Source organism: Carlito syrichta, unplaced genomic scaffold, assembly GCF_000164805.1.
Source record: "Carlito syrichta isolate Samal-C Ts95f unplaced genomic scaffold, Tarsius_syrichta-2.0.1 Scaffold305658, whole genome shotgun sequence".
NCBI lineage: Eukaryota > Metazoa > Chordata > Mammalia > Primates > Tarsiidae > Carlito > Carlito syrichta.
Window position 1 is genome coordinate 1,011,272 of NW_007249754.1, and position 11,754 is coordinate 1,023,025.

General features: G+C 44.0%; 1 protein-coding gene across 1 annotated transcript in view; it reads right to left on the bottom strand.

Annotated features, from left to right (window-relative positions):
- Window positions 1–11,754, bottom strand: part of ERICH6B (glutamate rich 6B) — a 56,917-nt gene that overhangs the window by 22,665 nt on the left and 22,498 nt on the right. The window contains exons 8-9 of the mRNA XM_021714491.1: window positions 8,918–8,991; window positions 1,563–1,699 (exon numbers count right to left, since the gene is read on the bottom strand). Coding sequence (XP_021570166.1) covers window positions 1,563–1,699; window positions 8,918–8,991 — 211 coding nt within the window. The remainder of the gene's footprint in view (window positions 1–1,562; window positions 1,700–8,917; window positions 8,992–11,754) is intronic.

Sequence of the window (11,754 nt, forward strand, 5' to 3'; positions counted from 1 at the left end):
CACTGCACTCCAGTCTGGGTGACAGAGTGAGGCTCCAACTCAAAAAAAATAAAAATAAAATAAAATAAATAAAAAAAAATAAAAGTAATGCAGTTACCTGACCTACCAACATCTGTAAAAAATAAGGACCAAGAGCAGGGTGGGGTTGAGGCCTGTCCTTCAGGCTGAGAGTAGGATGCTAAGTGCAGACAAGAGTTAAACTCCAGTGAGGGGTGCACTGGAGGCACCCAGCCACTTTTGGGAGGGGCTGGGTGTTCCTCTTTTGGCTTTTTGCCCACCTTTACAAGCAAGTGAAATCCCCACCAGCTAGCTCCTCAATATCAGAGGCTGGCTACACATGATGGTATCCCTAGGCCCTAATTAGTGCATAGTAGGTGCTCAGGAAATAGTTGTTGAGTGTGGTCAGGTTAGAATCAGCCTCTTGTATAGGCTTCAGTGGGAAGAAAGGGGACAAAGTGGCAGGTATGGAAATGTTATTTGGTGTTTGTTTTTGCTGATCTGAAAGTTTTTATTTATTTAAAAATTAAAATAAAAAATTAGAGATGGGCTAGTCTTGAACTTCTGGGCTCAAGCAATTCTCCCACCTTGGCCTCCCAAAGTGCTGGGATTACTGGTGTGAGCCACCACACCTGGCCTGATCTGAAAATTTGGGCGTTCTTTGTGTTTTGCTCTGTGTCTTTCCTTCCCCTTTTCTAGAGGAGCCCTGGGATCTCTGGTCCATAACTCCACTGAGCCCTAGCAGAAGATGCTACAGTCAATCTCTTCCTGACTTTGGGAATGCCTAAACTCACCCAAGTGATTAGGTGGGTGATTAGGCTGTGACCCCCACAGCCTGTCCCTGGTACTGCTGCTGGAATCTGCAGCAGACCCACGGGCCCAACACACACCTGGTTCTCACAGGTCTCTGACAGCAGATAAGAGAAAATCCAGGCTTCTGAGAGCACATCTAATGTATAGGCTGGATGCACAAATGGGGCTCTGGAACATTCTGTGACCTGGGATCTTGCCAGCTAGAAAAGCCTGTGCCAGCAACAGGTCTGCAGGAATCTTATCATTCCCCATTCCAAATAGGGGCTCTGACCATGAACCCCATGTCAGGGAAACTCAAGACTCTCCCTCCTCCTGGAAGCACGGAAAAGCATTAGCCAGACCCCTAGAAAGGGAGGGAGTTTGTTGGGCAGATACCCAGGATCGTGATATCCCAATGTTCTCTCTTAAAGTGCCAGGGTCTGAGTCTCACTGCCTTGACTTTTGTGCAAGTTCATGGTCCTCCAAGACTTTTCCTGCCCTCTATTTCCAGCCTCTGTCACTACCTGCCTCGATCCAGTGTGTCTCATGCTCACGGTTTCCTTGCTCTCGAGTTTGCTCTTGGCTTGGCAGTGAGTCATTCTGCCCATCTGACTCCTGGACCTTACCCTCATCTGTGCTTGCTTCTTGACTCAGAGGACCTGCCTGGCCTTGGCTTTGCTCTTTTCCTGGTGGCCCCATTGACACTTTTCCTCCTTCCACCTCTGGCCCACCCAAACCCACCGACCAAGAGCTCCATCTCTCCAGTGACTTACAGAGCTCCCAGTTTCATTCTGTTTTTACTTTCCAGTAGCATCTCCAGAGAGATGTCGAACTCCTCTTCCAGTTCATTGTGAGCAGCCAGTTCTCTGATTATTGCCTTAAACACTGTCTGATACGAGCTGCTGAGAAACTACAAAAGGACCAAGGAATGAAATATTCAGAAAATGGAAATTCATACTTTCTTAGTTTACTGCTTTTCTGACTCCCAAAGGTACCAGGTAACATTTCAACATATTATTCAAAAAGTACAAGCAGTGAGGGGAAAAGGGTGGCTAACAAGAACTCCTTTGAAGAGTATTTGTGTTATAATCATATCCTCTTCTTTATTCTCAATTTTCTCAAGAATTTTTTAACATCAATATGCTGGCTAGGTGCCATGGCTCATGCTTATAATCCCAGCCCTTTGGGAGGCTGAGGTGGGAGGACTGCTTGAGCCCAGGAGTTTGAGACGAGCTTGGGCAACACAGTGAGACCTTATCTCTACAAAAAAATTGAAAAAAAAAGCCAGGAGTGGTGGTGTGTGCCTGTAGACCCAGCTACTTGGGAGATTGAGGTAGAAGGATCGCCTGAGCCCAGGAGGTCAAGGCTGCAGTTAGCCAAGACTGCACAGCTGCACTCCAGCCTGGGTAACAGAGTGAGACCTGATTCAGAAAACACACACACACACACACACACACACACACACACACACACACACACACACGCCAGTCAGCCCCATAGAAAGCAAGGGAATTTGTTGAGCAGATACCCAGGATCTTGACATTCCAGTGTCCTCTCTTAAAGCACCAGGCTCTGAGCCTCACTTCTTTGACTTTTGTACAAGTTCATGGTTCTCCAAGATTTTTTCTGCCCCAGATTTACAGTCTCTACCACTACCTGACTTGATTCTTTCCAGTGCGTCTCATACTCACGATTTCAAAAAAAATCTTTGAAAAACATAAAATTATTTTATTTTTCTAAGTGTGGAGATGGCTATAGAATGTAAAAATGTTTCCGTGCTTTAAGAGCATAACAGGCTTTCTGTGCACTACAAATGGCCAAGCTCCCAGGGTGGCTTGTTTGTTCGAGGTGAAGAATAAGTCTTCAGAGAAGCAGCATAGCACCTAGTAGTTCATTGTACTGGACAGTTCTGCGTTTAAAGATTCTTTTCAAAGCGCCTTTTCATTTTTTGAAATTTGACCATCTTATCCCAAGTCTCTGCTGTTTACCAGGACTAACCCGTAGGTGGGTCCTCCCAAGATTTTCTTTCTGGGTCCCTTTTAATAGGAGGTGAAGGTTAGCTTCTTAGAGAGGAAAGCCAGGGGTTGGTCATGTTGCCTGTTTCCTGATCATCTATAAGTTGAGATTGTCGTTGTTGTTCAATATGTGATCATGGACATATACCATTAACTTACTAACCTCCCATAGTGAGTGGAAGACCAACATATTGGAAACTGGGTGCTTTCTGTCTGGCTTGCCTGACTCCCAGGCTTTGAACCCTTCCTCGCATCATTGCTCAAATCAGGGCTTCTGGGCAAGTTGAGGTTAAGGGTCTTGTTGTACACATTCCTGCCTCTGAATTCCCCATTGTTGACAATCCCTGTTTTGGAATGGAGTAGCTTTCTATTTGTCTAGGGTCAGTAATCTGACACCATTCCCTCTTGCATTTTATGATCTATTCTTCAGAAAATACAGTGTCCTTTGTGGTCTGCTAGATAGCTGACCCAACTGGGTGGGCCTAGTTGACTGTCTTGTGCCCATCTCGGCTGTGCCACCCCACTCCACAAAGTCAGCGCGTGTGACACCTTATAGGGTTCATCCCCCTTGCTTGCCCAGCATATAGAGTAGAACTAGCCTCGTCATTGTGGTAAGTGTATCAGGCACCTTGGTGATGAAGCCTCCCTTGTCCAGAGATCTCTCCCGGGTGAATCTCTGGGTCTGCAACAAAAACAATTTGCACAGCAAGATGTGTGATGCATGAGTGTGTCACAGAAATATAAGTGAGTGTGTGATAGTGAACTAAAAACAACGGATGAGTAAAGTTGTCAGAGAAACCAAGCTGTAGGTTGATAGCTCCCCTCCAGACAAGGGGTCTCAGCTCCCTCTCCTTGGTTTGTACTCCAGTGGTTTCTAGCATTTCCTCAAAAGGTGCCTCAGAAGTTCACACAAGCAACTCTTGATGTTGCAACTCCCATGTGATGTTCACCCAACTGGTCCACATCGGCCCACCAAGTTGCCTGGACATGTGCGGCTTTGGCCAGCGACATCACTGCCTATCGTGAGAATGCTAACTGTGCCACAAGACTTCCATAGTATCCTGGGCGTTCAGCCCTTGGGGGACAGAGCAATATAGGTATCAGGAGGAAAGGACCGCCCCCAACTCTGTGCCACACATTGTCACCTGGACCCTGAAGCAGCACTGCTTGGGTCAGAGTTTTATAATGTGTTTCATGATCAGTTTTCACAAGTGGCTGGCCTTTACGCTATGCTCATACATGACATTTAGATAAGAAACAAGACATCATATTATCCCCTTCCACCATTTTTTTGTGGATTCCCCCTCACTTACCAGAAACTCTTTTCCTAGATAACTGCAAACCCAAAGCTCCTAGGCTTATGTATAAAAACCAACTAACCTTGGTATGCTGTATGTATTTAGGAGGAAGCGGGTATTATCTACCTGCAGTAGTCAGACAAAAATACCCTACGATCCTATTTCTAAGGCTTCACTATATGCCAAGGATTCTATTATTGGCTGAATTGTGTTCCCTCCTTCCCATTCATACCTTGAAGTTCTAATCCCTAGTACCCTAGACTGTGATTGTGTTTGAATACAGGTTCTTCATAGAGGTAATCAAGTTGATGTGAGGTCATTCAATGGGCTTTAATCCAATATGACTGGTGTCCTTCACCAAAAAGGTGAAATTTAGACACAGACATATGAGACATAGAAAAAAGATGGCATAAGCAAGCACAGGGAGAAGATGGTCACCTATGAACCAAGGAGCAAGTCCTGGGCCAGATCCTTCCTTCACAGCCCTCAGAAGGAACCAACCCTGCCAACATCTTGATCTGACTTCCAGTCTCCAGAACTATGAGATAATACATTTTGTTGTTCAAGCCACTCAAGAGGTGGCATGTTGTTACAACAAGCCTGAGCAAACTAATACACATTCCAGATTAACATCTTTAGCCAAGAACTTTCTCCTAGAACCTAGATTGTTTATTTCTGGTTTTCAAATGAACTTCATCTGGATATCTTATAGGTGCTTAAAACTCAGTTTGTATCAACGAGAACTTTCTACTTTACTCAACAAATGCACCCTTCTCCTTCTCCTTAGCTTCCCAGTACGTAGAATGGAATTAAGCACTGTGTCACGGCAGGTGCACAGGGCACTGCCCCAAGCAGCCAGACTTTCTCATTTGTTCATTTTACTGCTATTGTATTTACTTATCCTCCTGTCCTGGCTTCTCCTACTCCAATCTATCATCCACAAAGCCATCGGAATGACCTTTACAGACGCCAAATTGATCCTGTCAGTGGTGAAAGAACGCAGTCAATGCCATTGGGGACTTTGGCTAGATTCTCGATGCCATATTGTTTATAAATTCCGATTATGTAGTTTTATAAATTCCAGATTATATAGTTTTAAAGATCCCATAGATCTAGAAGAAAACATGAATGAATTATAAAAATATTTTGATGGAGTGGAAATACCTTTCTAATCATGAAACAATATTCAGTAATCACAAGAGAAAATACTAATACATGAGACTACCTAAAAATTTAAAATGACCATGCCATGGAAAATACCAAGAAAGTTGGAATACAAAATACGAACCGAAAAAACAATACAACATGTATGTCAGAAAAATGACTAAGTTCTATAATGTATAAAAAACTTTTAAAAATTAGAAGGAAAAAGAAATAAACAACAGTGGGAGAGTAAACAAAGAATACAAACTGATCAGTCACAGAAAGAGACACACCTGACCAACAAAGGTAAAAAGTGCCCAACACCTTTTAGAATGAAGGAAGTGCAAAAGACAACAGTGAGATATTATTTTCACCCTATCAGATGACGCGTGGTGGGTGAAGAGGTGAGATGTCCTCATACCCTCTTGGTGGGAATAGGAAAATGACATAACCCATCTGGGGAGAAGTTTGTCAATACCTTTTGAGTTAAAGCTGCAGATACCTTTGGAATCAGCATTCAACAGTTAGGAGTTTATTCTTTAGTTACTCTTGCATTTGTATGTACTAACTCATGCACAATTCATTGGAATATATATACATATTAAAAAACAAAAAACAGGGGCAACCCCTTCGGGTGCCTTCCCACTGTGGGAGCTTCTCTGTCCTCTCAATAAATCCTGCTTTCTCACTAAAAACAAAAGCAAAACAAACAAACAAACAAACAAAAACTGGAAAAAACTTAACCATCTGCAGGGTGCTAGTTAAAGTATGGTACAGGATATAATTTATATTAAGAAGATTTCCAAAATTCGTTACTAAGGAAAACAAACTTCAGAACGGAATGTATAATATGGTCCCATTTATGGATGATATGTGTTTTTAAAGACATCATGTTTACATATACATTGCGATTTTCAGAATTATATATACAAAATGGTATATAGTAGTTATTTCTGGGACACAAAACGGTGGAGACTTGAAATGTTTATTTCATCGCCTAAAGACTATTTCAACATTTAAACGTCATGTGCACATGGCAGCTTCACAATTCAGAAGCTAGTGTAAACCAAAATGCCTGAACAAAACTACATCAGACTGCGTTCCATCCTTGCCTAAAACCCTTTAGTGGCAAAGCCTTGGAATGAGAGTTACCTTGCTCGGCCCACCTGTCCCAAAGAACACTCTTGGAACATTCCCCAATGTGCCAGGCCCTTCCAGAACCTCACGTAGCTATGTGGAGGAAATTTGTGAAGCCAGCCCCACCTGATACAGCAAAACCTCAACGCACAGGAGCCTTGACGTTGTCTGAATAATTTGTGTCTAATTAAAACAATTCCTTTAGGTTTCAACTTAAGTTGAAAAGTCTTCCAAAAATACCAGCGTTTACTTTCTTGTTTTGGTAAATCATTGAGGTAAATCGAAGTTCGAGCAATTTTTTTTTCTCTCCTCAATATAGTATTTTCATATTCAAAAAGCAAATCTTTTTAATACAGTGCTGTATTGAAACAAGTGCAGAAAGTAAGGAATTTTTAGGGCTAAATGTGAACTGAAATTAGAAAATCTCTCAATTAAAAACACTTGTAAAAAACTAGTTTTTTTGGTCTTTTCTTTTGTAAGTTTAGGAAAAAATATATGTGCTTAAGGTGGCTCACACCTGTAGTCCCAGCTACTCAGGAGACTGAGGTGGGAGGATCACTTGACGCCAGGAGTTACAGACCAGCTCGGGCTACCTAGCAAGGCCTGTCTTTAAAAAATGAACAAATGAAATGAAGACAACTAGAAAAAAGAGATGTACCTGCTTAATTTTGGGTGCCTGGGACACAGGACTCCACTCTCATGATTATGTTTAGTATCTATAGTTCTGAGAAAGTTTCTTAGCAGTAGAGGGGAGGAAGAATGATAATGCTTCCACCTAAATCAGCATGGGTCATAAGTCTCAGAGATGAGTTGACACAGGAAATTTGAGCCACCAGGCTGCCCCAGTAGGCAAAACATTCATGAGACATATATATAAAATCATAACACAAATTTTGTTTTAAAGACAATACAACATCCAGTGGATGTAAGGATTATTTAAACTATTGTGGCTTCCTGTCACATCTCTGGTTGTTGGGAACAGCTGGGGAGAGGATGCCTGTTGAATTTGCAGAGCTGGTTCTGTGACCCTCGGAAGGGTCCTGGTAGTGACAGGATTACAAAGTTAGGGGAGATGCACCACTGCTCTTTGTTGTGGTGTTTTGCCTGGAGCAGAGAGTTTATTGTCTAAAGTTTTCTGCCTTGCCAGATTGCTGTCTCTTGATAGATGATAAATAGATAGATAGATAGATAGATAGATAGATAGATAGATAGACAGACAGATCCACAAATAGCAGTGGTGCATCTCACCTAACTCTAGTCCTGTGACTACCAGGACCCTTCCGAGGGTCACAGAACCAGCCCTGCAAATTCATCAGGCATCTGCTCCCCAGCTGTTCCCAACAACCAGAGAAAGCAGGCTTTTTTTTTTTGAGTCGGAGTCTCACTCTGTCACCCAGACTGGAGTGCAGTGGCTGCTCCCGGCCACCGCAGCCTCAACCTGCTGGGCTCTGGTGATCCTTCCCCCTCAGCCTTCCAAGTAACTGGAATTACAGGCATGCACTACCACGCCTGGCTGATTTTTTGATTTATTGTAGAGATGGGGTCTCGCTGCCCAGGCGGGTCTCGAACCCACGGGCTCAGGCAATCCACTTTATTGGGACTTTTTTTCTGTGCTTCTTGGACTCTCTGGGTTGCTGTCTTCCCTAACACCCAGCCTAGGATATATGAGGGAAGAAAACCCAGGGAACTCACTGCCACGTTGGTCTTTGAATCCCAAGATACCCGTTGGCCTGCCTTATTTCCTCTATCTTCCAGAGTCTTCTTATGTTTGTTTTATATATAAAGTCTGGGATTTTAAGGTGAAATTAGTGGAAAAGATAAGGAAAAGTCCATGTAATCTATCTTCCCACAATCTAAAGTTATTTTTATCTTGGATTTCTTTTCTTTCTTTTTTTTTTTTTTTGAGTTGGGTTCTCATGATGTTACTCAGGTTGGAGTGCAGTGGCACGATCACAGCCATTGCAGCTTTGACCTGCGGGCTCAAGTGATCCTTCCATCTCAACCTCTTGAGTAGCTGGGACTACAGGCAGCTCCACGACACCTGGCTATTCTTTTTTATTGTTGTGGAGATGAGGTCTCGCTATGTTGCCCAGGCTAGTCTGGAACTCCTGGGCTCAAGCAATCCTCCTGCCTTTGCCTACTAAAGTGCTGAGATAACAGGCTTGAGCCACCGCACCTGACTACCTAGGATTTCTGCAAAGAATCCTTTGCCTTGATACTTGGATAATACTATTTGTTTTATTTTTTCTTTGTTGTCTTCAAAAACAATCTTGGGGATATCTTTTTCATAATACAAGCAGGGCACTCTGGAAGTTGGGGCTTGGAATACCACATTTGGCTTTCTTCTGATCCCTTTTCTTGACTTAGTGTCATAACTTAAAATTATGTCTGTTTTAATGAAAACTCCCTTGGGTTGTGTGAGCAACAGAGTGAAGCTTGGAATCCCAGGGCTCAAGGGATAGTTCCTGGCCGTCCTTGGGAGAATATGCTCCAATATTTGGGGGAAGGTGGCCTCAAGTTTTTAATCCAACTTACATTGTCATCCAAATCCTCTTCTTCCAGCTTGTCACCAGACTCATCCCAAAAGTCCTTAGAAACATACTCCATGGCTTTCAGTTTTGGAAGGTGCACCAAAAGGAAGGGCATTTGGAAAGGAAACCAAAAAAAAAAAAAAGTTAAAAAAGAAACAGAAATGCAAATACATTGATGGCATTTACCCTTGCCTTTCGAGAAAAATTGCATACATTATCCATGAGATTTTATTTTTAATTCTTTTTTGAGTCAGAGTCGCACTCTTTCACCCAGACTGGAGTACAATGGCACAATCACAGCTCACCGCAGCCTCAACCTCCTCGGTTCAGGAGATCCTTCCACCTCAGCCTCTCAGCACCACTAAACTTGGCTAACTTTTTTGATTTTTTTGTAGAGATGAGGTCTTGTGATGTTGCCCTGGCTGGTCTTGAAACCCTAGGCTCAAGTAATTCTCCCTCCTTGGTCACTCAGAGGACTAGGATTACAGAGGTGAGGAGATTTTAAATAAGTCCATCAAATTACCTAAAATTCAACTCGAGGAAATTAACAGGAATAAAAGGGTCAGATTTTGTAGCTGTCGTAAGAAAGTAAATGTGCATTCCTGGTGGCTGGTCAGTCTGACAAAGTGGCATTTGAATGAGTCCTGAATGAAGTAAAGGAGTGAGTCGGCAGAGAGCTGGGGAAGACCCTTGCTGGCAGGGGCTAGGAGGTGCAAAAGCCCTGAGGTGAGTATGGGAGGGTCAAATTAGACAAACTACAGGTGGAGCGGTATGCCTGGGGCAGAGCAGGGAGAAGAAACACAGCAAAGGGATCAGAGAGGAGGCTAGGGGTCAGAGCCTAGCTCACAAAAAGACCTTGTAGGTCCTAGGAAAGACTTTTGATTTTTATCCTGAGGGAGATTGATTCTTTTTTTTTTGAGTTGGAGTCTCACTCTGTCGCCCAGACTGGAGTGCAGTGGCCGTCCTGGCCACCGCAGCCTCGACCTGCTGGGCTCCGGTGATCCTTCCACCTCAGCCTTCCGAGTAGCTGGAATTACAGGCACGTGCTACCACGCCCGGCTGATTTTTGATTTATTGTAGAGATGAGGTCTTGCCAAGTTGCCCAGGCAGGTCTCGAACGCGTGGGCTCAGGCAATCCACTCACCTCAGCCTCCCAAAGGTGCGGGATTATAGGCTGAGCCACCGAACCTGGCTGGGAGATTGATTCTGAGTGAGATTTCCACCTGGGAATTTTTCAAGAAATATATATATATCTCGCTAGGTTTGTCAAAAATGGCCAATTTATGTAATTGCATATGGTTCATAATTGCTAATCAGAGCATAAGAGATGAATCCCTGAGCCTGTGAGTTAGAGACTGTCTATCCAAGTCAGTGATCGCCTTTGTTCTTACAGGTCAGCCACAGCCTCATGACTCACTGGGCCAGGACTGCGACTTAAGGCCTCTAGTGAGACGGGGTGCAAATTGAATTGTGGAATTGATTATTACAACCTGGGTCTCTTGTCCCTACTCCTGGGAAGGTGTGGATCTCCAGGCAAGAGCTCAGAGGAAGTGGCTGTGGCATGGTAATTGGACCCCTAGGGAAATTACGGTGGCCTTTTGTCTCAGCTTCAGGGTGACACCAACCCTTTCCAGCTGGCATGTCCGAGAGTCTGGAAAATTGACCAGGGTGGCACTGGGCTGACTTGTTTGATTTTTGTGCCCTTATTATGCCTTTGGGGGCAGAGAAGGGACATTATTTGTGATCTCCACATGTTACTTTTGGACTTCCACCTACTTTTGACTCTGTAACAAAAACTCTGACTCCTCTGTGCCCCGGAAGAAATGGAGAATTCCTCTGAGCTGGAGCTAACTTTACTCACACAGGCCCCCGGGTCCTTTCTCACTACAAACCTTCTTCAGCATCCCTGGTTTGTGCCTGGCAGAGACTTGCTGCTTGATAGACCCTGTGTGTCAGAATACCCCAGCAATTCTTTTCCATCACTTCCCACAGGGGCATACAAGCCACCCTGACTGGAGTACCCACAGCAGAGCAAAGGTAAGGGGCATGTTCAACTGGACTCTATAAATATTGTGTATTCCCAAACTGTCTGTCACGGGGACAATCAAGAGAAATTTTGAAAAGCCATCGAGAAAACCGCACAAGAGTTTTTGAGAATTCAAGCAAACCCTCTGGAAGCTCCTTATGGGTACACGGGAGAGGACAAATGAATGAACTGGTAGAAAAAGAGCCCGAGAGACCAAGAAGCAGGCTGTCTTGTGAGATGTGTAACTAAAAATAAAGTCCCCAGTCCCCCACTAATGGGCAGACGCCATCTTGGCCAAGGGAACCCCAGAGAACTCTTAAAAACTTAGTTCCCAGTCATATGGGAAGGGAGGTCAGACACACCTCGTTATCCCCTCTCCTCCTTGGAGTTTAGCACAACTGACTGGCATTAATGTTAAAGTGGAGATCCCAAGACTGGCAGCACAGACTCTGTGGCAATAAAATACCTAATTGTAAATAGGACCTAAGGTCATACCAGGCAAGGGTTCAAGTCACCTACCCTTATACTTAAAGAATTAACTATGTTCTAACTTCCTCAAGGTTTTTCTTTTTCTCTAGCAGCTAAACAAGAACTGGCCCAGAGGTAAGCAAAATTAAAATAATTTGCAGGCCAGGCTCAGTGGTTCAGCCTGTAATCCCAGCACTTTGGAAGGCCGAGGCGAGTGGATTGCCTGAGCCCACGGGTTCGAGACCCGCCCAGGCAACTTGGTGAGACCTCGCCTCTACAATAAACTTCAAAAAATTAGCTGGGTGTGGTAGCATACACCTGTAGTTCTGGCTACTTGGAAGGCTAGG